The sequence below is a fragment of the Canis lupus genome, chromosome 10, assembly GCF_048164855.1.
Source record: "Canis lupus baileyi chromosome 10, mCanLup2.hap1, whole genome shotgun sequence".
Lineage (NCBI taxonomy): Eukaryota > Metazoa > Chordata > Mammalia > Carnivora > Canidae > Canis > Canis lupus.
This window is the reverse complement of record NC_132847.1, coordinates 30,404,188-30,432,155: the sequence shown is the minus strand read 5'-3', so window position 1 is coordinate 30,432,155 and position 27,968 is coordinate 30,404,188. Positions and strand designations below refer to the sequence as shown.

The window sequence follows — 27,968 nt, the reverse complement described above, 5'->3', positions numbered from 1 at the left end:
ACACACACACACACAAAGGGGAAAAAAAAAAAAAGCTCCTAGATACAGAAAATACATTGATGGTTGCCAGAAACTAAAGGTGGAGGGGGGTAGGAGAAATGAGCAAAGGGGTTTGATAAAATGAAAAACAAATAATAATTAATCAGTTAAAAGTCTTACTTTGTCAACTGTAACCCAGTTCAAATTCTAATCATTTGGGCAAAGAGTTTTGCTCCGTCTGGACTCTTGCTTATTACTTTCATTTGAAAAACCATAACCAATCACATTTAAACCACAAAATTCATTTTAACCTATGGTTAACATTTCATCCCTCTTTTATGTGTCTGGAAATGATTGACTTGGCTTCAGATTATTTCCTCTGATGTACTACAGCCTGAAATTCACTTGTTATCTTGGTTCAATTAAACTCAAACTTACTGGTTTGTAGGGCACGACAGTAAAGCCACAAGCTTAGCAATACCTTTTCCAGAATTCAGTAAGAAGCTCTGTGAATGTAGTCAGTTATAAGAGCTATGTATGTATGCCTTTGTTGTTATGCTTCTATTTCCTAAAGGTTTAGGAATAAACTCATTTTAAAAATTTGAAATGATAATTCTGCATGTAAGTCATTTTCAGAGTGAATCTTCATGGCGTACATAACATGCAATGGTACAGAAGTTCCTGAGGTGAACATCATACCTTTTTGTGAATTATGCCTGTATTTCCATATAGATCACCTCATCAAGTAGCACTTTTGGAATTATCACGAATGTCCACAGTTGCTTTTTAAAGCTGCATTGTATCACAGTTCGGCTATGACATGGGAAACTTAGGTCCAATCTTAGCTATTGGAACTTGGTTAATGGTTCTAAACAACATCTCCTTTGTTATTTCCCTCCTGAGGGACCCTGCACTCGGAAAGAGTTTTATTTTAGGGAGAAAAAATAGTCCGTTTTTCCTGAATTTTTTAGTGTAACATTTCAAACATACTCGAGTGTAGAGAGAGCGTATAATGAACCCCTAAGCACCCATCACCCGGCTTTATATCAGCATTTCAAGCATTGTTTATTAAATGACAGTTCATTTTTTATTTTTAAAAAGAAGCTTATTACATAACTGCCATTCAATGTGTGAGATGATAATAATGGGCAACCTTTTCTCAGGTAAATGTTCAATTTCCATGGGCATACTTAATATAAAAGGCACTCCTTACTGCTTGCTCAGCTCCCAGGAAAGGATGCCTGGACTCTATCTCCTGTGCCACTATCCTTTTACACTGCTTCTCTAAGTCTGAAGTCTTAACAGCATCAAGATTTTGTATCATAATTATTGAAGTATGATTAACATACAGTGTAATTTTAGTTTCAGATGGACAACATGATGATGTAACAATTCTAGATTTTATTCAGTGCTCCCCACAGTGGATCTAGTCATCATCTCTAACTAGACGTCATTTCTACAATCTTTTTGACCATATTCCCTATGGCATACCTTTCATCTCCATGACTTAACATATTTTGGAACTGGAAATTTGTACCTTTTCTTTCTTATCTATTTCACCCATGTTCCCATCCACCTACCTTTTGGCTACCACCTATTTGTTCTCTGTATTTAAGGGTCTGTGTTTTTTTTTTTTTTTTTTGAGGGGGGGTTGTCTTTTTTTCTTTGTTCATTTGTCTTTTTTCTTTAATTCCACATATGAGTGAAATCTTATGGTATTTGTCTTTCACTGTTTGACTTATTTCACTTAATTATACCCTCAAGGTCCATCCATGTTGTTGCAAATGGCAAAATCTCATTCTTTTTTATGGCTCAGTAATATTCCAGTTTGTGTGTGGCCTCTTTATCCATTCATCAATGGACAATTGGGTTGCTTCCATATGGCTATTGTAAATAATGCTGCAAGAAACATAGGGGGTACATATATCTTTTCAAATTCGTGTTTTTGTTTTCATTGGGTAAATACCCAGTGGTGGAATTACTGGATCACATGATATTTCTATTTTTAATTTTTTTTAAGATTTTATTTATTTATTCATGAGAGACACAGAGAGAGAGAGAGAGAGAGAGAGAGGCAGAGTCACAGGCAGAGGGAGAAGCAGGCTCCATGCAGAGAGCCCGACATGGGACTCGATCCTGGATCTCCAGGATCAGGCCCTGGGCTGAAGGCAGCGCTAAACTGCCGAGCCACCCGGGCTGCCCTAATTTTTTGAGGAAGCTCCACACTGTTTCCCACAGTAGCTACACCATTTGCATTCCATGCACAAGGGTTCCTTTTTCTCCGTATCACTTTTTCTCCACTAACACTTGTCATTTCCTATCTTTTTGATTCTTGCCGTTCTGACAGGTATAAAGTGATTTCTCATTGATACTTTGATTTGGATTTCCCAGTGATTAGTGATATTGAGCATTTTTTCATATGTCTGTTGGCCATGTGGTTGTGTTCTTTGGAAAAATGTCTACTCAGGTCTTCAGTTCATTTTTAATTGGATCATTATTGCTTTTGGGGAGGAGTTGAGTGGTAAAAGTTCTTTATATATTTTGAATGTTAACCTCTTATCAGATATATCATTTGCAAACGTCTTCCCCATTCAGCAGGTTGCTTTTTTGTTCTGTAGATGGTTTCCTTCACTGTTCAAGTTTCTTATTTTGATATAGTCTCAATAGTTTATTTTTGTTTTTGCTTCCCATAGCTCAGGAGACATATCTAGAAAAATGTGTTTATATCTGATGTCAGAGATTCTACTGCCTATTTTTTTCTTCTAGGACTTTTGTGGTTTCAAGTCTTTAATCCATTTTTAGTTCATTTTTGTGTTTGGTGTAAGAAAAGTAGCCCAACTTTCTCCTTTTGCACATACCTGTACAGTTTTTCCAGCTACCATTTGTTGAAGAGACTATCTTCTTCTGTAAATCTTGGCCTCTTTTGTCATAGATTAATTGACCATATAAATGTGGGTTTATTTCTTGGCTCTCTGTTCTGTTCCATTGGTCTATGTGTCTAATTTTGTGCCAGATAATACTGTTATCTGTGAACAACAGATAATTCTGTTTTGATTACTACAGCTTTATAGTATATCTTGAAACCTAGAATTGTGATACGACCCCACCAGCTTTGTTCTTTTTTTCTCAAGATTGCTTTGACTATCTGGTTCTATACAAATTGTAATATAATTTGTTCTAGTTCTGTGAAAAATGCTGTTGGTATTTTGATAGAAATTGTGTTGAATCTGTAGATTGCTTTAGGCAGAGTGGACATTTTAATAATACCAGTTCTTTTAATCCATGAGTAGGCATATCTTTCCATTAATAGCATCAAGTTTTAAAATGGTTCCAGACTATTCAAAACACCTCCCTCTCTGGAGAGCTTGTTTCCAAAGCAGTACTTAGCAAACTTTGACTTACAGACAGCTACTTTTTATTCAATGCATTTATTTTAAAATTAAATGTTATTATTTAAAGGCTCAGTTCATCAGAGGCCCACCACTGTTATTTAACATCCAATGCTTCACACTCCCCTGCTTAAAGCTTCCTTATTTTAATCTGTGAAAGTAAAGCTGAATTCAGAAATTACTAGCTACTTGATTTAGAAAAAAAGAGAACAAAAGAGAAATAAAAATAACAATTTTGCAAATCAAAATATTGAGCATTTCCTAAACAATTATTGGTACACATAGTCTGATGAATGATTTTCATACCCATTCTATGCTCTGCAAGAAATGTGGAAACAGAATTCAGGATGTCTTATTAATTAATGTTTGTGAACACCATGTCCTCAGTTGTTAATAGATGCTATGTGAGGAGTTTTTTCTATCTTCAAGTAAGTATGGCTTAAACTAAGTTAAATTACCTTACAACAGAGTTCCTCAATCCTATAGAGTACTCATTTCTATCGTGAGCTTTCAAGAGGGAATTTCTGAAACTTATTTAAACACAGATCTCTACTGCCTTCCCCCACCTTGGCATTCATTTTTGTTTTTAAGTTTTTATTCAAATTCCAGTTAGTTAACACACAGTGTAGTATTAGTTTTAAGTGTACAACATAGTGATTCAACATGTCCATACAAAACCCAGTGGTCATCATGACAAGTGTACTCCCTAATCCTCATTGCCTATTTCACCCATGCACCACCCACCCCACCACACCTATGCTCCCCTCTGGTAACCATAAGTTTATTTTCTATAGTTAAGAGCCTGTTTCTTGGTTTGCCTCTCTCTCTCTCTCTCTCTCTCTCTTTTTCCATTTGCTCATTTGTTTTGTTTCTTAAATTCCACATATAAGTAAAATTGTATGATATTTTTCTTTCTCTGACTAATTTCACTTAGCATAATACTCTCTAATTCCATCCATGCCATCGAAAATGTCAGGATTGCATGCTTTTTTATGGCTCATGGCTCAGTAATATTCCATTACACACACACACACACACACACACACACACCACAACTTCTTTATCCATTCATTCACTGATGGACTTTTGGGATCTTCCCATATTTTGGCTGTGATGGACATTGCTTCTATAAATATTGGGATGCATGTGTACCTTCGAATCAGTCTCTCCATCTGTTAAATTTAAGAGATTGGCTTGGAGGTGGTTCTGAAACTTTAGCATGCATCAGGGTCCGTTGAGGGGCTTGTTGAAACTCAGGTTGTTTGACAGCACCTCTAGAGTTTCTGATTTTGTAGGTCAAGATAGGGCATCCAAATCTACATTTCTAACAAATTCCCAAATAATGCTACTGGTCAGGGTGTAGCACTTTGAGAACCACTGGATTAGATCATCTCTAATATCCCTTTCAAGCCTAAAATTTGATTTTTTTTTTGTATATGATATATTTTTTCTAGAGAGGAAGGAAATCAGGAAATAAAATGGAATATTAGTTTCATTAATTCATTAGTGTAAGTGTTTGAAATAAACCATGAAAGAGTAGAAAAAGTTGCATTATCTACTCTGCTATTAGCCAACCAATGAAAATATTAAACTCTAGGTCCTTAATTCATAGAAAAAAAAGAGTAAGGAAATTAACATTTATCAAGAATACATTAATTAAAGGCATTTTGCCAACAATAGCCTTATAGCAACCTTTAGGAATGGGTTTAAATTTTACAGATGAGAAAACTGAGGCCCAGGGGGGATAAATATATGACTTAACATCATGCAGGTAGCAGGCAAAGAGCCAGATGCTGAATCTCTAAAGTCCAGGTTCTTTCCACTTGCCAAACTGACTCATAAAACAAGCATATCACATCACTGCTTTCCCTGTCACACTGACGTAAAAATAAAATAGTCCATTTCACCAACTCTGCCAATACTTTGTGTTTAAATTATTTTTCAGTTAAAAGTGAACTTTTAAGGAAAAAAATGGACTTCTTAAGCATAGTAAGTATTAACTTCCATAGGCAGAAACTGAATTTCTTTCCTGGATTTTAACATCTGACCATTAAAGATACGAATTCAGAAATGGTATCTAGGAGTTCAGGATTGTGTCTTTCTTCCCTGGATCTATGCCACACATGAAAATGACAATAAATATTGGATGGATAAATGAACATGAGTGGATGTGTCATTATCCAAAACAATACAAAGAGCAAAGCCATGCAAGAATTCTAAATGATATAGTCTGTGTTGTATAGGTAAAAAGTAATAATAAAAGGCCAGTAGTATTATTCTTAAAATGCCATATAAAATGGTTTTTATTGCTACTTGGTTGGGAGAAAGGCTGGAAGTAGGCAATGGACCAGATTTTGTGGGCACCAAGCCCTATAGGATACTTTACATTCATTATATGTGAGGCTTTGTAAGTGTTGAGTCTCGGGCTTGCATTCTAATTACCATTATGTCTGGTATTAATGGAAATGTATGCTGCAACCCTGAGAATTATCAGGGTAATAAGCATCCCATTCCTAATATCTTACTCCCTATATGAGGTAGATTAAGTCTGCAAAGAGAAGCACTTAGTGCCCCCAGAAAGGGAAGTGCCATATAGTGTCCCTGATGTTAAGAGAAAGATTATTTTCCTTGAATGGGTTCCTTACTAAGGAGCAGTTTGCCCATCCCTGATCATCACATTCCCTCCACTTCCAGAACACACAGACTGGAAATAAAACAAGCTATTGCTCTTCTCAAATGCAGTATTATTTGCTGCTCATATGGTCTCTGCTGAATCCAGTCCTGGGTTTACCCCTCTACAGAGGGTTCCAGTCCACTAAGGAAAGCAGCTTGGGGTCCCAAAATTGGCCTAGACTCTGTAAGCGAGGCTGCTGAGGCATGTGATAGAATGAGCATTTCCAAGCTGTTCCTGTATCTCTTGGGGAGCTGCTAAAATGAGGCATTCCCTTTTAAGAGAATCTTCCAAAGGAAGTAGCTTTGACATCAATGGATTTGTACTCCTCTTCTGCAAAGTTAGGGAAAGCAACTCATCCATAGCCATGGTTGAAGAGCAAGGAAGAGTCGGTGCCCAGCAAAACAATCACACAGTGTGTCAGATTCCTTCTGACTGGTGTTGGTTGTCGCAGGCATTTCAGGTTCTCTGCACACAGTATGTCAGATATTATTCAGTTAATTCTTCAGTAGATTAAATGCCTTATCAATTACTCAAATATAGTAATTTAGAAGTCTCTTGAATGAAAGGGCAAATTTTTAGCCCCTTGCAGTGGTACATGCCTGTAGTGCCATTTACTGGGGAGGCTGCAGCAGGAGGATGGATTGAGCCCAGGAGTTCTGAGCTGCAGTGAGCTGTGCCCATCAGGTGTCTGCACTAAATTCAGTTTCAATATGGTGACCTTCCGGGAATAGGAAACACCAGGTTGCTTAAGGAGGGTTGAGCTGGCCCAGGTTGGAAACAGAGCAGGTCAAAACTCCCATACCGATCAATAAAGGAGCAGATCCTCAGATGCTGCCACTCATCATCTATATATTTTAATACTTATGACTATTTCCATATAATTAATACTGTAAATGGTAAGTGCTGTAATTTCCTTTGACCTATGTTGCCGTTAGATACATTACTTGATCAGTGCTCTCAATGAATCATTTTATACACACGTATTTAGTTAATTGGTTATTTTTTTTCCTGCCTGTGTTTATGTATAATATACTCTATAAGGGGAAGGAAATCAGCCCACTTGCAGCTGAGTCTGGTAAAAGAGCAATTAGGTTCTATCAGAACAAACAGCTGTCAATAATGAGTTCTGAATTAAAATTACTAGCAAAGAAAGGAATCTAGACATCTGCAGGAAATGTGAAAATATTTTTATAACCTAATAGCTGAGATCTGGACAGGGGTATCACTGAGTTTTCCCAGCTGTACCTGCAATGTATTTTGAAATATTCCTAGATTGAAAGAACACTGAAATTCATTGCATAAACTAGGCTGCTTTTTTAATGTTAGCTGTTTTTGAACAGTGTGTATTTTGATTTCATGTAATCAGCATGAAAACTTTCTATTTCAAACTCTTTTGCTGTGCCCCTAGTCATAAAATGTAGCTTAAAAATAGTTCTGTTATCTTTGTATTGTGTCTTTCCAATCAGGGTTCTGTTGCTTTGATATTTTTCTTTCTGTCTTCGGAAAAATACTTTTGGGTCTTAATCTGATTTGCTCATATTGGGGTTGTTTCTCACAAAGAAAACTTGCAAGGTGGGTTTCTGGCATCTGAGTTTTATTACAAGATAATTCCATATATGTGCAAGTATCTGGAGATAGTAAAGTGTTTGGTCTTAAATAAATGAACTATATGTTTTTGAGAACAAACTTTGCAAGTATCCTTTTGCATTAAAAGTTTAAGGTGGTTAGGTCAAAAATAACCCATGTGAATGCCACGTCAAAATTTTTAAAAATTATATATATATAATTTAATATACATATGCACATATGTATATACACGAGCATAGATAATTAGGAGTATATCTGATATATTTCTTGTCCCCATTTACTTATAAAATATGAGAAGAGTAGTCTCTCTGTAACTTTATGGCCCATGGACTAGCAGTAACAGCAACACTTTGGAACTTGTTGGAAATGCACAATCTTGGGTTCTACTCCATACCTACTGAACTGGAATCTCTTGAACAAAAACCAGGAATCTGTTTTTTAATGCTGCCTGGGAATGTGTGCAGACCACATTGATGGACAGATAATGCATAAATGCCTGGTGGTACATTGCATAGTGATTGATACAAAGAAGAGGAATCTCTCATTTTTTATTTATTGAATTGAATTATTGAATATTTTCATCTTTCTGATGTCACAGTCTCATGGCTGTATTCTTCATCTTCTGGTATTACTCTGCATGAGAGGCAAACCCTATCCTCTCTACTCCCATTGTCAAACATGACCAGTATGTCATTCTAAATACACTTAATACTAATTTTTCATTAATTAAGTAGTCATCATGTATGAATGCTATGCTTACTGAAAGTCATCCATCTATCTGGAACAGATAGAGCTGACATCAGTATAAACTACTTAATTCATAGCCAGGTACACAAAGATCTATTTTGACAGTCCTTCAAAAGCCACTTAATGCCTTTCTCTTGGGGCAGTTGGGAATCTAATGTTTCATGAATAAAGGGCTGTTACAGGCACAGCATGTCTCTTTTAGACCAGCATTCTTGCAGCCTAGATTGATAGAATCATGGACCTAGGGTCCATCTGAGAGCTCTAAGGAAAACTGTCATCTGTTTCCAGTAAACTCCCACTGCTGGAAGCATGAGTCTGGGAAAGAGGAGACATAGACGCAAGCATCAGCTCTCAGCTCTGCTCTAACAGCCACATGATCTTGAACCAATTCTTAACCCTTACTAGGTCTCAGTTTCCTCCTTTGAAAAATCCAAGTAGGCAGACCAGAGGCAAGAAGTACTGATGCAGTAATTCAGAAACCTGTGCGTTTAAGAAGCCAGATCAGACCCATGGGAACACAACACAAAGGCTTGTTGGAGGCCTGTTGGGAGATATAAATAAGTGAAGCAGGCCCTGGTAAGACACGAGGTGGATGGACTGTAGTGAGACTGAGAGTCTTACAGCCTTACAAAAAGTCTTGTGAGAATCAAACAAAATGACCTAAACAAAAGGACCAAATGAAACACAGAGATGCAATTTTGTAACCCCTGATTTAGGGCCTTCAAAACGGTTGAACCATTTATGTTTAAATGAACATAATAGCATCTTTGAAAAGCCAAAACAGAAAACCCCTGAAAGCTTGCTCTTGTGGGAAAATATTGAGATGTTTCCCAAAACGATTAAAATAAAGTCCTGAAGTTCAGTTGCTAAACTTTGATATCTTAATAAATTCCTTCCCCTGACTCTTTTCTTGAGTCTGCTTAAGCTGAGTCAGGAATAATGGCATTTATGTTGCTATGGTGAATCTGCTACATTCACTGAACAGGTTTTACACATTGTAGTTGACATGATTGTAACTTTCTTTGGGTGGAGCAGTACACAACCTGTGCAGCTTTACTTTGCAGGCCTAGTTAATAGTTGTATCCAGTTTCAAAATGTAGATAATTTTATGTTATTATAAAAAGAATATAGAATATGAGCTGAACTGATAGGCCATTTACAAAGAAAATCTCTGTGAAAATGATACAGTTCCATATACTTCCGTAGCATCATTCGATTGACCTCATTCAGATTCAAGTCAATTACCAATTATCAGGGCCATCTGAGTAGGTTTCTACCTGTGGCTAATTGCCTCCTCTAGCCATCTGTAAAATAAGACCTGCTATGGTATATTCAGGTGTTCTTTATATAAACATATTAGCCTTCTAATTTATCTTGAGTACCACATTTTAAGAATAATAGGAAATGTGTTTGGCAGATAATGTTGGTACAGAGCCAATATCACATGGAAGTCTTTGGAGGATTTCTGTTAGAGTCAAATAAATGAAAGAAAAAAATCTGATTTGGCCCTGTGTGGATTTTGGTTTTTGTAGACTTACTCTTTTTAAGAAGTCCCCCTCCAGGCAATGATGGAAAAATAAAATGTCTGATGGGAATATGATCTGGCTAGGCTACCCCCGACCTCTCAATATTCTAGATTAAGATCTTTGTCATGCTGCTTTCTCTGTGCTTAGTTTTGACTATTTCTCTGTCGATGAAGTATGAACTTTGGATCGTTGAAGGATGCCACCCAAGAGGGCAACATATTTTTCTTTCTAGAGTGATCAGGTTCTGCATTGAGTCACCCTAACTTTTGCTTATTCTAGCTCTTTACTAAGCATTGTCTTCTCTAGGCTGTCTTCTCTATCCCCCTGCTTTCTGAAACCCACACCTTAAAAGCTGGTGCTGGATGGCAGGACCAAATCCTGGCTGTAAGGAGCTGTCAACATTGCCTAGACGTCTCCTGAGAATCCATCTCTGGGCAATATTACTGAGCTCGAGTGGATAGATTTCCATCTTCTTTATCTCGTTGGGGCCTCAACTATATATTGATTTTTAATATTTTTATAATGGCAATTTTTATTCACTATTCTATATTTCTTTTTAATTCCTTATTGAATGATTATGTTGTCCTTGCTTTAAAGAAGATATCAAGGGGCGCCCAAGTGGCTCAGTCCCTTAGGCATCCAACTCTTGATTTCACCTCAGATCATGATCTCAGGGTCATGATATAGAGCCCCACATTGGTCTCCATGCTGGACATGAAGCCTGCTTAAGATTCTCTCTTCCTTTCCCTCTGCCCCCCTACCAACACACTCACTTGTTCTCTCTCTCTAAAATAATAATAATAATAATAATAATAATAATAATAATAATTAATAATAATACAATTAAATTAAATTTAAAAATTGAGCACTTAAACTGAAGTCAAAGTATCCCTTACAATACCGAAACCAATAGCATTCTCCACTAAGAGGTAACTATTCTAATAATTTGTACATCTTTGCAGATCAAGTCCTATCCATCAACATGTATGCATATAAAACGATGTAATCTTGATGTATGGTCTTTTTAAAAAATGTAAATGGTATCATGATGTATCTATTGGTCTGCAACATATTTAGGTGGGCTCAATAGTATCTTGGACAACTTTTTTTTGGCCAATATGTGGATTTACCTCATTCTTTTAACTGGTACTCCTGATATTTATGTATTATAGTTTATTTAACCATTTCCTTTGTCCTAGTAATTGTTTTACCTAATTAACATGTTATTTCCAATAATGCTGCAATGAATATCCCTTTCTAATACCCTCTGTGCATATATGTACATCTATGTCAGTGACAAGATTTCTAGAAATAGTAGTGCCATGTCAGAGAATATGTGCACTTAAAATTTTAATGAACACTACAAAATTGCCGCCTCAAACAACTATAATACCTAGGCTTTTAGTCTGTGTTTAATAGCATGGAGAATTTTAATTGACTATTTGTTCAAAATATTTAATTTTTATTTTATAATATATAAAAGTAAATCAAACAGATGAATATTTATGTCAAAGAAATTTGCATAATCTCTCTAGTCATTTTAGGTTAAAAAAAAAGATGCCAGAGAATGTGATACTAAAATACTTTGGGGTCAGTTTTTTTGTAGAGAGCACTAAATACTCTAGAGGTGCCCAGTATAGTTGAACATTAAGTTAAATGTTAATTTTTAACAAAAATGAGAGGAGAGTATTACAATGACAGCCATATGAAGATCACATCACAGTTTTATCAGGATAGCAGGATAGTTATCTGATGAATCTTCGTAAACCTCAGTCATAAAATTCAACCCATTCTCTTAGGTGTCCTTTTTTTCTCTTTGCAGTTTGTAAATGCCATTTTTGTTGTAGCTGAACTGTAATATTCAATCAAATTATGAGCTGATATATGTACAAATGCTCACCAAGATTTTTGGTTCATATTTTATTGTCTTTGCACCCAACTAAATGATCTGTAAAATCTCCTAATTCTGTTGCCATTTTTTTGCCAGACCATTGAAGTATCAGTAAAGGGTCAGCATTAACACTCCACCAAATTAATCAGAAAAGCCAACTTTTAAGCACATCCCCAGAATTATTTTAGTGCAAAACAGTCCCCTTATGCCTCTTAATGTTTTCCTTTGCACATTACTACCGTATCGCATCACGGGACATTAAGCATATTTCAACTCGTGGGACTAACTCAATCATGTTTTTAGAAATTGAAAACAAATGTTGTAACTGGATGAATGATAATATTGAAGTAATAACAATTTCCTAGTAGGCGTACCTGCTCAATGGGTTGCATAGCCTTGCAGCTCATAAATGCTGGAATGTCTATCACTCACTGAAGCCAGTTTTTTGTTGTTCCTATTGTTTAAGGCAAAATTTTGTCAATAATTTGCTTTGCTTTGGTGGCATCATTGTCCTCACTGGAAGGCAGTTTAGAAAGCTGGATTTACTTCAAGGGAAACAGGGACCAACCTAACGCTAGATTTGATTTAACAGTGCTGTCCTCTTCCCTTTTTGCTGGAATATTCTGTAACATAATAAATGTACTGAATTGTGCTGGCCTCAGCCTGAAGCACAGGGTTATGCACTTTTTTTTTTAAGATATTTAGAAAAATCTGTCTCTATGCTTGGCAACTACTCCGACAGAAAACAGATAAAAATAAGGGTGGTTTATCAGTTTTGCTGTTCTTATCATGTTTCAGGTTGAAGGCTGTTGAAATGATGAAAAACAAACAGCATTAAATAGGGTTCCGTCATTATTGCTGCTATGGGGAGCTGAGTTTTTCAAGATCAAAGAAAAATGCATTTGCTTTTAGAACTATGATCCTTCATTTTGAGAGGTGCACTGCACTCAGCTACTGATGGGTGAAAAATAGAGCAAATTGGAGTAGGAAGTAAAATATGTGCTGTTGGGGGAACTTGGAAATTCAAACAAAAGTAGCTGGCATACTTCTAAAAGCTCTGAATTTTCAATATTCAGTTTCTTAAGAAAAAAGTGGTGCCTGAGGTTTGTTATTTCTGAATAACTGGAGTAGAGCATAAACACCAGTAGCTTCTATCTCATCAAATTCTAAGAACTCCCCTTCTCTTCATAAGCATGTATCAAAAATATTCCCACCAAGGGGAGATTTTGAGGAGTGTTCCTGTATATATATATCATTGATCCAAAAGAAATGGCTTCATATTTTTAAACTTATATTTTTGAAATGTTGGAACTCAAGTCGAGGGCTTCCTATTTCCCTGGTATGGAAATTGCCATGAGACATTATCAAATTAGAGACAAGGAAGCTGTTGTTCATCTCCTCAAGGAGATTGTCAGCTGGCATCAAGATAATAACCAGAAAACAGATATGAGATAAGGCAGTTGCTGATAGAGAAGTATAAGTTTCCATAGGGATCCAAGGAGGAGTAAACCAAGGGGGAGTCTTGGTGGAGGATGTAGCACTTGTGGAGTCTTGAAGGAAGATAGATATCAACATGTAGACCTGATAAGGAGGAGGAGGGGTCTGTGTAGACAAAGGCCCAGAGTTGGGAAAGCTTTAAATGTGTTTAATTTGCCTGGAGCTGGGGAAATCTATGACTCTTGTAATAAAAGTCTTACCTGAGAACCATACAATTTTAACTAGGTAAAGGAAATAAACAAACATTCTCAGATATCCAAAGCATCAGTATTAATACTACTCGTGCATATTTTACATAAAACATTATTTAGAGACACCTTCCAGCAAACCAATATGTGTATCTGAATAAAAAACTGTTGGTGAGGGATCCCTGGGTGGCGCAGAGGTTTAGCGCCTGCCTTTGGCCCAGGGCGCGATCCTGGAGACCCGGGATCAAGTCCCACGTCGGGCTCCCGGTGCATGGAGCCTGCTTCTCCCTCTGCCTATGTCTCTGCCTCTCTCTCTCTCTCTCTCTGTGTGACTATCATAAATAAATAAAAATTAATTAAAAAAAAAAACTGTTGGTGAGGCTATTATCCCACAAAAATGTTACTGAGTTTCTACCGTATGCTAGGACATCAGGGAAGTGGTGAGCAAAACAGGAGGTTCCATCATTGTCAAGGCCACAGTTTAGCAGGAGAATGAGGTACTAAAGAATCCTGTGGGTAGAACTCCACACACCACCACTGCTGTGTGGTGCATGTACAGCATGCTGGTAGAGCACTTTTGAAGGATTTAAACTGATACCTCTTATGGACTGAATTGTGTCCCCTCAAAATTCATGTGTTGGAGGTTTAACCCTCCCCTCTGCTGCCATACCTGTATGTGGACATAGAGCTCTCTCTGTGTGCACACGCGCAGGGGAGAGGCCACGTGAAGACACAGCTAAAAGGCTGTGTCTTAAACCGAGAAGAGAGGTCTCACCACAAACAACCCTGATGATGCCTTAATCTGGCCTCCTAAACGTACACAAACTAAATTTCGGTTGTTGAAGGCACACAGTATCTAAAGGACAAGGAATGGTTTGCTGAGTGAAGAAGGAAAAGCTTTCTAGGTGAGAATATCCCAAGAAAAGGCCCTGGAGGAGAAAATGGCTTAGCCTATTTGCATTACAATGAAAGCTGGGTGGTTGGAAAGTGGTGTGGGAGAAAGGGGAGGTTCCACATATGTATTTTCCATCTTAAGGATTCTTTATAACATTTTTATTAAATGTATAATTGTATTAACACCAATTCTTTAAAAGTAACTGTTTTGCTTATTTGTAGTTCTCTGGTGTCTCTTCTTAATCTGATAAAGATGCCAGTCTGACTGGGGAAAGGCCTCACTATTGTGACCTTGGTTAACCTTAATTACCTCCCTGAAGACCCTCTCAGCAAATACAATTGTGTTCAGGGTTAAGGCTTCAACATATGGATTTTGAGAAGACACAATTCAGTCTATAACAGGTGTCAAATGACACTTCCTCAAAAGTGCTCAGCCAGCATGCTGTACATTTACTTCATAGCAGTGGTTAGAGATTTATAACTAAATACTTATTCATATGATTACTTACTATCTACTTCTTCTGTTAAACTGTAATCTCCATGAGGAAAGGATCCTGTTGGTTTTGCTCAACACTTCCTTGATGTCTTAGCACATGGTAGGCACTCAATAAATATTTTTGGAATAGTAGCCTGCAGAGTATTATGAGAGTATGTGGATGGAAAAACAAAGTAATGAGCACTTTCCTGTCTGTCCCTGGCTGGTGGGTATGGAGGAATTAGGACAATGTGTGCTGGTAATATGTAACAAACAGCTCTGGGGGGGGTGGGGGGGACAAGTATTTGCCAGTTTCCTTGGTGTAAGCCCTCCCACCATGTCTGATTTCAAGGTACAAATGTGACATCAGTGAATACAAAGCTTGGGAGAGATGCTCCAGTAGGACCTCATTATATAATACTTTCACCTAAAGAGCATAAATGTAAAATAATTAAGAGGCAGTGTGTTTTGAGTATAGCTTTTTAAAAATCTGTTTAAGCAAAATTTCTGAGAATTTAATAATACTTTCACCTAAAGAGCATAAATGTAAAATAATTAAGAGGCAGTGTGAGTATAGCTTTTTAAAAATACATTCATTTAAGCAAAATTTCTGAGAATTTAACAATTGGCTTTTGCCAGCTCCAGCACACCACTGATGGATAGTTGAATAAAATTTGTAGAGGTTGAAAACACAGGAATTTATAATTCATTACTGTGCAGGGCAGGAAGAGAAAACAATCCAAACTGATTCTTAAATTTTAGACCCAAATAGCAAGGAAAGAGAGAGAAGAGCAGATTTGAGCAGAGAAGATGCTAATTAGTCTTGGAATCTATTTATTTCTGGAGAAACTTGAGGGAAGCTTGAATTATAGGTCTCCCCTTGGGCTCAAAGAAAGGACCATCACTTCAGGAATCATTTGTTTGAAGATTATTGCTGAACCATGAAGGGGAATGAAAGAATGGAGGACAGAACTTTGGGGACATTATCTACATTTTGATGGCTGACTGAGGTATGTGAATTAGAGAAAGAGATACAGATGGAAAAATCCAGAGAAGCATGAGGATAACCAATACAGGAATTAAACAGAAAAAACATCACTTACTGAGACACAGTCTAAAGGGATGCTGGTAGGTTTCTGAAACTGACATATTGAGTTCATCCTGGTCTTGGTTTCCAACTTGCTAGAAATTCTATCCTGTCATGGAATCCATGGAACCATTATGTGTGAGTCACAGTTTCTCTTAGCTCATTTCATGTGCTACATGTTTCAGGTGATTTTGTATTGGAAATCATCTCCCTTCCTGCCCTCAACCACAAGGGGAGTATCTGTTGTTTTGCATACTCAGTGGCACAGAAACCAAGGAAGAAAGGCTTCTCAAGGAACCTGCATTCAGGATTGTTGAACACTGCTAAAGGAATGTTCTAGAGGGTTCTAGAGGGGTGAGCCACAAGAAAGGTGCTTTTTTTTTTTTTTTTGGCCTTTTTTGTCTGACCCAACTAGCAGAAAGCAGTGTGTAATGAAAGTTGTGCCATGGAATGTGGTGCTAAAGTTTAGCACTGCGCAATCTCCATTTGAATTCCTTTTTTGGCCATTTACCATTAGCTGTAGGACTTCAGGGCAGCTTCCAAATGTTATAAATCATGGAAGAGAAAACAGAACTGACAGACCTTTGCCGAATGCCTCCTGGAAACCAAGCACTATGGTGGGAAGGCTCTTTACTGCCATCTCATTTACCATGACAATATATGTGAAAGCAGAAAGTTCTTCCAATGTAAGGCATAATTTATTGGAAATATGAGGAGAGAGGGGAGAACAGCTTGAGGGGATAGACTAAAGCAAGATTTTGAAAGCCTAATCTTAAATGATCCTGCAGTGATTCTGTCATAATTTTCTCAGCATTAACATTACCTATTCCTTTTGTCAGCTTCAGAGGTAGAATTTTAAAACGCAGTTTGTACCTACAAAGTAATTGTCTCTTCCTTTATGTTTGCAAAACATTCAGTACATTTAATTCAGCCTTAGACTTACTAGGTAATTAACTAGAATTAATTATCACTATCATCATTTAAGAAAAACGGAAAAGCAGGGAAGAAGTTAGGTGACTTTCTCAAGGACACCCAGCCGTTGGTATCTGAGAAAAGTATCTTGAACCCAGGGTGTGATCTGGGAAGATCCGGGATCGAGTCCCACGGCACACTCCCTGCATGGGGCCTGCTTCTCCCTCTGCCTGTGTCTCTGCCTCTCTCTTTCTCTCTGTCTCTCATGAATAAATAAATAAAATCTTTTAAAAAAAATTTAAAAAGTAAATCCCCCAAAGAACTCTTCCTCCTAAAGAAGAAGTAACATGTAAGTTAAAAGGATCAGCTCCTTCCCTACCTTCTGTATGAATAAGCAAGATTGGGCAGTTAACAGTATTTTGAATTTTGGGGAGAGAAAAAATAGATTTTGCACAAGTCATAGCCTCTCTTCTTTCTTTTCTTTCCATACTTTGTAATTTAGATTCAGGCATGTATTTTTTTTTCCCTCATTACCACCATGAAGAGGTTGCTACTGTTTGAAACTAGAGTCATTCCTACCAATTTTCCAAGATTCTGTGATATTTTTTGTCAGAATATAGATCCATGCATCATGCAGACATTTGGAATTGTGCCTGATGCATATTTTGGGAAAATATCCCTGCCATTATCTAGAATTGATATTTAAGGCTCAGTTATAAGGCTTACAGTATGGTTTCCACTATGAAGAACTACATGAAGGTGTATCCAGTTAGAGACAATGCACAATAAGGATGAAGATAATGAAGGAAAAGCAACACAGAAAAAGAAAAAATGGTATTACTCAGTCTTAGAACCTCCCCAATGTGGGGGCTACTTCCCTTCTCCAAGATCAGTCATAGTTTCTTTCCATTGCACTGCAATGGCAGATCAGGAGACCAAGAAACAGAGGCCACTCAAAGCATTTTCCAGTCTCCCTGTCCCCACCCAGCACCGTGGAGCAGTCTTCGGGCATTCTCTGCACAGTTCTGAGCCTTTGTCAAATATAGGATTCCTTTCATTAACTGAAGAGTTCTGCTTCCTCGGTAGTGTTACCAAACATGAATGAGCTTCTCATTATATAAGGTCTCTGATGCCAATCACTCATTTATATTCTTATTTCACAAACATTATTGAGCACCAACTGCATGCTTGGTGGGGGGAACACAGAGGTAATAGAAACTGCTCTCAGGTTACACGCCATGATTTATGGATGGCAGCCCCACCAGGCTAATTAATAATATGATGTGACTGAGACTGTACTGGGGTGGTTTTTGACACACGACTTAAGTGATCTGGAACAGAGAGTGGTTAATCCTGCCTGGGGGTGGTGAGGGAGTGGGGTAATGGGGAGTGTCAGGGAAAACTCGCCATCTCACAGGTTTATTAGTAGACTAAACTAGATAAAAATGGGACTTTGTGGACATCGGTGCATCAGGTCTCTAATTGTGTGGTAAAAAAAAAAATTCTGTCATTTCAAAGACTCCGTCTCAAGGGGCTTTTGCATTATATCTCAGTGTCATGTCACTTTGTGGTTAAACTTTGGATGGAGTCTTAGAATAAAAATCCAGAGGCTCTCCGACGAAATAGTAACAGTCCTTTTTTTTATATCTGACAGGAGATAAAAAAGTAAGCAAGTTTTAAATAGTGGTCATACCATATTTCCACTTAACCTAGAGTACAAACCTCAGGGTTTGTATGGAAGCTAGATTAAAGTTGTACTGCTCAATAGTTAAATAAAACTATTATTTCCTCTGTGTTTTAGAAGAGGAATAATTTAATAAAAATATTATTTGTAACAAAATGCTTACTTCTCACCTTGTGGCACTTGGCACTAGAAAGAAATAACCATTTCAGTTGTGTCAGGTGCCCTACTGCTCACTATACTCATCCATTTGGAGTCTGGTACAGTCCTTGTACAAGTGCCTCACAAGGCCGATGAAGAGTTTCACATGTAACTCCCAGAGCCAACAGTATCACTACAAAAGCCATTTTTTTCTCTTTTGCTATTCTAGCCTCCTCAATTCCCCATCTTTCCTGTCTTTTGAGTACTAGATTCAAATGCCACATCATCCACGAACTAACACATCCCTCTTCTTCTCCTTCTTCTTCTCCTTCTCCCTCTTCTTCTCCCTCTTCTTCTCTCTCTTCTCCTCCTCCTCCTTTTTCTTTTTCTTCTTCTTCTTCTGTCTTTTAGTATAAGTAGTTAAGTGACCTTTTACTTCATTGATAGATGCTGAGCTTTTTAGGTATGATCTAAGTCATCTTGAATGTTGTATCCCCTATGTTACTTAACAAAGTACTGTTCATTGAATGAAGAGAAGGATATGTCAATGGACAGATGGATAAATAAACGAACACATAGATACACAATGACAGGAAGCAGTGGCATGTAGCTAATGAAGAGTTTGTCTGTTGTTTAGTGTCTGTAGTGGTGATATATACCTATTCCTGTTGATGACCTGCTTCCCAGCCAGGTAACTATCCACAATCATGAGGAGAAAAATATCTTGGATTCAACCATACTTGACATATAAATGGACTCACTCTAAAGAGTTTGATAAAAGACAAACAAGGCTTACCTAGAGATTTAAGAACACAGATATGTTATTTTGTTGGTATTCTTTTCAACACTCGAGGAAATTCCAGTGTTTCAACCACCTGACTCTGTAATCCAGTTCAGTAAATTAGATTGTCTCCTTGGAACGTCGGATCTGGTCTTTGGGTTTTGCTCACTCTATCACCTTCTCTTCTTTGAATTGTTTTCCACCAACTGGAAAATGACCAATAAGTCCCAAAGTAGTGGAATTTAAAAAATGCCTCAGAGTTTCTTCAGTAACAAAGATTTAGGCTTCTATTTTCCCACACAGAATACTTGAATTTCACCTGGAATTTCAAATTACATTCAACACTGGAAGAGAAGGGAGTAAAACCAAAAAGCACACCTATTCTCTAGTGATGGTTTTTTAGTAAGAATTTATTTCCATTGAGGATACCCTGCACCTTTTTTAGTGTGCAACATTTTAATATTTTAATTATGTATTTTCTACTAAGTTGATTTTAGAACTTCCTTGCTGGGCTTTGGAATATGAAATGTTTGAAGTGTTTCAGATTGAGTAATTTTCTAGTTTTTATTTCACAAATTGAACTGAAATAGATGGAAACGTTTTGCAAAAAGATATAGCCTAATTATATCTTAACCAATTTTTAAAATATCTCCTAATATAAACAACCTAAATGTTTGTGATTTTTGCATATCAGTTTCAAAATAAGGTCTACTTCATGTTACATGATCAAAGAACACAGCAATTATGGATTTAATGTTTTTACATTTTGAGACCAAATTAATTTTACTTGGTCCTACCCTCTGGTTATGGGGACTTGATAATACGTTTTACTTTAGAGTGCTCCAAAATAATCCCAATAGCTACTTGAAAATAATTAATGGGTTTAAACTAAGTTAGCAAGAATTAAAATTATTTTTTATGTGTTGCTTTTCCTGATAGATTTATTTGGACTTTTCTTTTTGTTTATCTTGTAGTGCGGGAGTTGGCCGGACTGGTTGTTTCATCGTAATAGATGCCATGTTAGAAAGAATAAAGCATGAAAAAACTGTAGATATTTATGGCCATGTAACTTTAATGAGAGCCCAGAGGAATTACATGGTTCAAACAGAAGACCAGTACATCTTTATCCATGATGCACTGTTAGAAGCAGTGACTTGTGGAAATACCGAAGTGCCAGCTAGAAACTTGTATGCCTACATTCAGAAGCTGACACAAATAGAAGCAGGAGAGAATGTCACAGGAATGGAGCTTGAATTTAAGGTACGATATTGGATGTGATGTGGTAATTCAGGAGCAAGTCATTCTGGGATTGTCTCTGAGTGGTGGCTTCACTTTCTTAACCTTTCAAATTTGTGAAGTTACAAGATTCGTTTGACCTTCTCAAGTGTCTGACTATAAAACACTCTCTTCCTCTTTCCCTCTTCTGTTCTTTGCTTCCTAACAATACCTTGAGCTCTTTTGTGCCCTAATTTAAATTGAGAGTCATATTCTCAGAACGTATTTAAAAATTCAGTACACTATGTGTAATCATTAGGTAGAAGTCAAAAGTAGTACAGTTTGAAGAGTCCTTTGCTTTAAAGTAAACACAAGCTTTATATCTAAAGAGGAGATATTGAGTACATTGCATCTAACCATAGGGTAAAATTATCTTTGTCGGATTTTTTTTTTCTATCCAACAGCGTCTAGCCAGCTCTAAAGCTCACACCTCAAGATTCATCAGTGCCAATCTTCCATGTAATAAATTCAAAAATCGCCTTGTTAATATTATGCCATATGAATCCACAAGGGTATGCCTGCAGCCTATCCGAGGAGTGGAAGGATCTGATTACATCAATGCCAGTTTTATTGATGGATACAGGTATACACTCTTGTTCCCCTGACAGCCCAAAGCCTTGATATTTACATGTGCCCTAGTTTCACAGCCAGAATGAATTTCGTCTCAATTCAAAGCATCTTCTTTCTGCATAGGTCAGCATTCAGTCCCTTGGTATTTTATTATTTTTCATAGGAGTAAGAAGAAGCAGTCATGGAATCTTTAGTCTGGCCTTCTGCACTCTTCCTTGAGAAGCCATTTGATTGTAGAAGGAGTTAATCTAATAAAGAAACTGTTTTATACCACATTTCATACATTTAATAGATTGTGTAAGATCCCTATCTACAAAATGAAACCACACCACTGTTCTTACGTGACTTGTATGATACATGAAACTGAGCTATTAGCATTGCACCAAAATTTAAATACTAATGATGAAGATATACACCATGATATTAACAAAGCAATTTTCTTTTGCAAAGTCCCCAAAATGTACTAAATATTCTCATTTGATTACACAATCTTAATGGGCATTTACTGCAATTGCACTGTAATATGTTTTCAGTTTTCATTAGTGGGTTTGATGTACATATCAAATGTTCTCTGATTACTTTAACATGTTACTTTTATTCTCTATAATTCAGACAACAGAAAGCATATATCGCTACCCAGGGGCCATTGGCAGAGACCACTGAAGACTTCTGGCGGATGCTCTGGGAACACAATTCCACCATTGTTGTGATGCTCACCAAGCTGCGTGAGATGGGCAGAGTGAGTGTCTTCTCATAGGACATTCATTCCATGAAGAAATTACTATTTTAATAACCCAAGGGCCAGCGTCATTTCTTTGAAATGTGGAGGTTCTCCGGACACATTCTGGGCCATTCATTACTGTGTGTTGGTTTTTAATTTGCATAAGCCACATCAAGGTCTTTAATTTGTGTGTTTTGAAGAAAGTATTTTGTTTCCAGTGCAGCATGATCATAAGAGCAAAGAAGCAGATGCCCCTGTTTGACTTATGTCCCAATTCTCAGAATAGTCTTTCTCCCTTTTACCCTGGACAAGCTGGAGTTTCATGAGCAAATAAATGTGCCATCATTTCTCTGTGTGAAGAAACTTGACTTTCTTTCATCTGTGAGGCAGTTTTTCCCTGTCCAACCCACCCCCTTGTTGAATAGGGTGTTAGAAAGTTACAGAGTTTTTCCAAGGATATAATCTGGTCATCTCAGAAATACATTTTGAAAGTGATTATTCTGAAAAATACATAAAATAGTCCTAGAGATACCCAAGAAATTACCACTTACATTCAATGGATGTAAGTATTTTTCTATGTTTGGTTAAAATTCTCTTTCTCTCCTCCTTGTATAAATGTAGAGATGGATCGAAAACTCATCATCTAAAGCCCATTAAGAGGGCAAAACATGCCAAATAAGCAAATAACTTTACTATTCTGACTATTCATAGTAGACTTTCTGCAAGATTTAGCCAAATCATTAGAACTACTTGGGCTCCAGTTTCTTCAGCTGACAAGGGAGACTGGACCAGATCAATATAGAATTTTCTTTCTGCATTCGCACTTGATGGTTCTATTCATTCCATAACACAGCAACGCAAGTCTACTCTGGAGATGCAGTGCATGATTGACAGGGCCAGCATTGTATCCAAGGACTAATGTAGTTATTTGGAGAACTTGTAGATATGTATACACTTATCCTATCAAAGTATTCAATTCAGTGGATGTGTATTAATAAGTTACCGCATGCCCCAGTACTGTGCTTGATGCCATGAGCAAATGTTAAACCATATGATATCCCTATTTTTGAGGACCTTACAGTTTCAAAGAAAAAAATGAGTTACATGCAATTGGAATGGCTTTGAATTTTGAACTTTTCTTAATGAGAGAAAGAAATTAAATGTATAGATTGATAGATGATAGATAAAATTTTATTTGTACTTTGTATATTTTGACATCAGTCTTTTCTCTTTTTAGGAGAAATGTCACCAATACTGGCCAGCAGAACGATCTGCAAGATACCAGTATTTTGTTGTAGATCCCATGGCTGAGTACAACATGCCACAGTATATCCTAAGAGAATTCAAGGTCACAGATGCCAGGGTAAGTTGGCCAATCTTATGCTCTTAACCATTGGCTAAAAAGCCATATAAAATGTATTTCTGAGAGAGACATTTGCTGAGTGACCATACTCCCAAAGTGAAAAGAAATAACTGATCTTGGAGGGCTGTCTTGTTTTTTAATTTAAGAGTAACTTTTCCTCTGTCTGGCAAGTGTTCTCACAAACCCAGAGTTGGCTTCCGTTCAAACATAACATCTGGCAGCCCAACTTTGAGGATATACTTGGTAACTGTGTGTCCTGGGAAGCATTTACTGATTGGTTGGCTGTGCTTACATTCACTTTCTCAGCTCATTCTCTTTGGAGCTTTTTGACTTCTTCATTACTTGAGGCTGTAAATATGTTGTTGTTTTGCAAAGCCCTTTAGGTCATGTGGGCTTGGAGGTTAATTTGGTATGATTTTAAAACTGCAGAGCAAATGGCATTCTTTAGAAGACTCTGACAAGCTTTGCACATTCTAATTTGATTCCTGGCATGGTTTATTCTTTGGTGTGCTAATGTGTCTGTCCATGAGAGCTGTGCACCCATGACCCTTGTTGGCTAATTTTCATTCTGCATTTCTTATCTAGATTGCTGAGTCCAAGGTTCAGCCCTGATGTAACATGTTCTATGCATAAACTTTAATATCCTTGCCTTTGGCCACTTTCAGACCATGATTACAAACACATTTTAGGAGAGAGAGGGGTCAGTCCAAAGCCCTGCTTTGTTTTTGGAACTGTCACAGTAGGTGGGTTGAATTAAACTCCAGGATAGAGCTATTTACTTGATCCATTGTTTTTTTTCTGGAAAGGAGCTTTTCCAACCAATACTCATGTTTAGAGATTGTCTGCTAATCCCCAAAGCTGTGCCCTTGCTGTTAACCTAAAGTGAAGGAGAAATTGGTTAGCTGGCTGGTTGGCCCAGGTGACAGACCTGTTAATCCCAGAAAGTCTGAAATCTTAACTACTCTGAAGGTTACTGTACTCGAGGTAGCAGTTAAGTCTGTGGTCTCAGCTTTGAATTGCCCAAGCAAGCATGCCTTGCTGACCCACCCCATTGTTGGGAAAAAAAAAAAAAAAAAAGTGTGCCCTTTCAGAATTTGAAGATAGGTATGTGGGTGAAAAATCTTCAGTACAGCCCAAGCAAACTCACCAACTATTTCTGATGATAAAGACCAGGGGCCAGGCCCTACAAATAGCAGAGACACCTTCCTTACTACTCGTTACTTGCCCAGATTAAATCTGATCTCAAAAAGCAAAAGAAATACTGAAGTAAGAACTTGTTCACATTCTTTTCATTAAAAAAGGCTCCCTGTGATTTTATAATTTCCTAAGCTGCCTCATTTGCTGTTTGTGTCCCTAGTGTGTTTCTAATCTGAATTTAGCAGTTTAGAAAGCACGTTGGCACTTGGAATGCAGTTTTGTTAAACAGGTAACCTTTAAATGGAGTCAGCTGATCTCTCTTTCAAATAGTAAGGGTTTGTGCACATGACCTATTCTTGCAATTGAATGACCTATTCTTGCAATTGAATGACCTATTCAAGCACCGTGGTCAGAAATGAAAGCCCCAGGATATTTAGAGGAGGACAAATCTGCATTACCTAGCCTTTGACTTCCTTCCTGTGCTTGCCAAACCTTTTCCAGAAACAGAGGGAAGTAAATCATGCTCCCATGGTAACCATCCATAAGTTAGTAATGGGGTCAAGCAGTTATTTTCATATTCCTGAGTATTCTCGCAAGGTTAATATGATCTTCCTGCTTTATCAAATGATGCCAGTCAGGAAGATGCCCTGTTGTTGTGTGCCCATCTCAAGCTAAGCCATCCCTTCCTCTTAGTATGACTCAGTGAGAAAGACTGGGTCTGTCTACTTGACCAGAATCGTGGGAATGTATACACCCATATTCAAAAGGCCTTTAAAGGGGAAAGATGTTACAAAAATGGAAAGGAGGAACAAGTTGAAGCCTTAATGGGAACAGGGCCTCTTTAAATGGAATCAGTCTCTCTAAGCTTGGAATTTGGATTCTTTCCTTCTCAGAGGATTCAAAGAAAGTTAGTGGGCATAATTGTTACTCTGCTTCTATAAGCAGAAGGTGGCTTCCGCTTTTGTTGTGCTTCTGAAAACACTGTTCTAGAAGGAATCAGAAGCATATCAGTAACTCCTTCTCAAACGATTTGTACTTCGGGAGTCAGAGCAGTTTTGCCTAACTGCTAACAGAGCAGTTTTGCCTCTAGAAAAGACTCCTCTTACATCTGCGTTTGGTCTGTCTGTTAAAGCCCCCCACAAATGCTTTAATTCCTATGGTCAGTGGGAAGAGTCCTTTTTCAGAATCGAGTGTGTATTTGCTAATCCTCTCTTTCCTTCCCTGGAGGGACCCGTCCCTTCCCACTCAACAGCGTGGTTGCATAGCACATGCTGTGTATGCTGCCATGGGTAGAGATGGTATGCCTCTGAGACATGTGGGGCATCCAGTTTAACCACTACCCAGTTTGTGTCAGATCCTTTCAGTGTCACTATCTGTCACTTGACAATGCTAGAAATAAGCAAACATGGCAGGTGTGAAGTTATTGTGACCATAGCAAAATCTCTGGTCTGCATGCCCAGATGCTCCTTCCAATACTATGTTATTGGCTTCTGAAATCTTTGAAATAGAGTATATATGGGAACTAGATGGCCCTTAATGAAAACCCAGGTTTTTACTTGAGCATTGCCAGAATAAAATTACAATTTAAATACATGTGACTGTGGACAGTGTTAATAACAGGGAAGACACATGTGTGACTAAGTTGCTAGTTAAACACGTTTCTGACTTTTTTCTTACCCCTTTGTTTTTCTTTCTGGAAAAAAAATATCACTCTTGCTGATGTGGTCTGTGCCCTGGCCGAATCCTCCTGGCATCCTTCTTTGTGGCTGGGGATGTGGCTTTCTCTCTAAAGGACGGTCAGTCCCGAACAGTGAGGCAGTTCCAGTTCACTGACTGGCCAGAACAAGGAGTGCCAAAGTCTGGAGAAGGATTTATTGACTTCATTGGCCAAGTCCATAAAACAAAAGAGCAGTTTGGCCAAGATGGGCCCATTTCAGTACATTGCAGGTGAGTGAACAATCAAGAATGATGGGTTCCCCATCTGTGATCAATGTGATAATAATTTTGAAAATGTACGTTATTGTCTAATCATTTTCAGTACAAGCTGATTATAGTGAATCAGCATAATAAGTATTTTATTCTCAGAAATACATTGTAAAATCTTAAGCAAGGACTCATTTCCCTTTCTTTCCATAAAATGAAAATAACCTGAGGTAGAATTTTCTTCCCCAAATTTTACCTTTTGTAAAAAAGGGATTATAGGGGAAAGGAGAGAAAATGAGTGGGAAAAATTAGAGAGACAAACCATGAGAGAGTCCTAACTCTGGGAAACAAACCAGAGGATTGTGGAAGGGGAGGTAGGTGGGGGGATGGGGTAACTGGGTGATGGGCACTGAGGAGTGCACTTGATGGGATGAGCACTGGGTTTTATGCTATATGTTGGCAAATCGAACTTCAATTCAAAAATATATAACAAAAAAGAAAGAAAGAAAAAACAAAAACCAAGCTGTGTTTTTCCTTTCCTAGTTTTAACTTAACAAATTATTGGCACATCCACTCATGATAATTTGTTCAGTTAATCATTTCTTACTTGTTTTACTTCTGTGTCATTACACCAATAACTGTCCTTCTGTATCTATCTCCTGTGTTTGTCTTTTTAGGAAAACCATAAATAGTTATCCAGCCTAATGACAATACTAATTCTTGCCAGTCAGTAAGTGATTAGAATGATACCTCAGTTAAAATTGCAATTTGCTTGAAAATTGTTGCTATATCAGAAAATGAAGCACCTTCAAGTTAATTATTTTCAATAGTTTCCACAGCATTTTATAATTCAAGTCATTGAAGTTAATAGAAATAGCAAGTAAATGGTTCAGAAAGGACACTCACCATAAATATAGTGCTTTTGGAAGTTGCTATGTAGAAACCTTCCAGCAAAAGGAATTCACCTAATTTTATTTACCCTAATATATTTTCAGAATCTAGCAATTTGAAATCTCAGTTTCTAATTTCTTTGTGGTCAAAATATTGAGAGACTTCAAAATTTCGCTTTGCTTCAAAACAAAAAAAGAAAAAAGAAAAAAAGGAAGGGAGGGAGGGAGGAAGGAAAAAGAAAAAGAGAAAGATAGAAAAATTCCAAACTATGATACTTAGTGATATGGAAGAAAAGCTCTCAAAATAGGAGACATATTCAATTCAGGCTTTTGGATAGCTGAATTCTAGCCTTACTTCTGTCATCATATAGCTCTATGACGGAACCTTAGAATGTCTCTAAGATTCTTTCCAGCACATGATGTTCCCCAGGGATGCTATATTCTATGAGCAACAGACCTTCTTTATTCACATTTGCTTTGTGTTGAGTTTGGTTACTCTAGACAATCAACGATCATGTAGGGAACAACATATGGACTCAAATATTCAGACAAAGTAGATGGATTGAAATTACCTGGCTATTCCCCTTCACCTTCCACATAATTTGCCCAAATACTAATTCAGACTTTTCTAGCATAAGCT

General features: G+C 37.4%; 1 protein-coding gene and 1 long non-coding RNA gene across 39 annotated transcripts in view; one reads left to right on the top strand and one right to left on the bottom strand.

Moving 5' to 3' along the window:
* Positions 1-27,968, top strand: part of PTPRD (protein tyrosine phosphatase receptor type D) — a 2,176,041-nt gene that overhangs the window by 2,140,483 nt on the left and 7,590 nt on the right. For all 38 annotated transcript variants that reach the window (XM_072841294.1, XM_072841327.1, XM_072841326.1 and 35 more), the window contains 5 exons: positions 20,424-20,709; positions 21,129-21,307; positions 21,907-22,033; positions 23,253-23,378; positions 26,308-26,462. In XM_072841294.1, coding sequence (XP_072697395.1) covers positions 20,424-20,709; positions 21,129-21,307; positions 21,907-22,033; positions 23,253-23,378; positions 26,308-26,462 — 873 coding nt within the window. The remainder of the gene's footprint in view (positions 1-20,423; positions 20,710-21,128; positions 21,308-21,906; positions 22,034-23,252; positions 23,379-26,307; positions 26,463-27,968) is intronic.
* On the bottom strand, positions 21,870-27,696 carry LOC140641446 (uncharacterized). Its single transcript, XR_012037959.1, has 2 exons — positions 27,345-27,696; positions 21,870-24,255 (listed from the first exon to the last, which is right to left on the bottom strand). It is a non-coding gene; the product is annotated as an uncharacterized lncRNA (long non-coding RNA).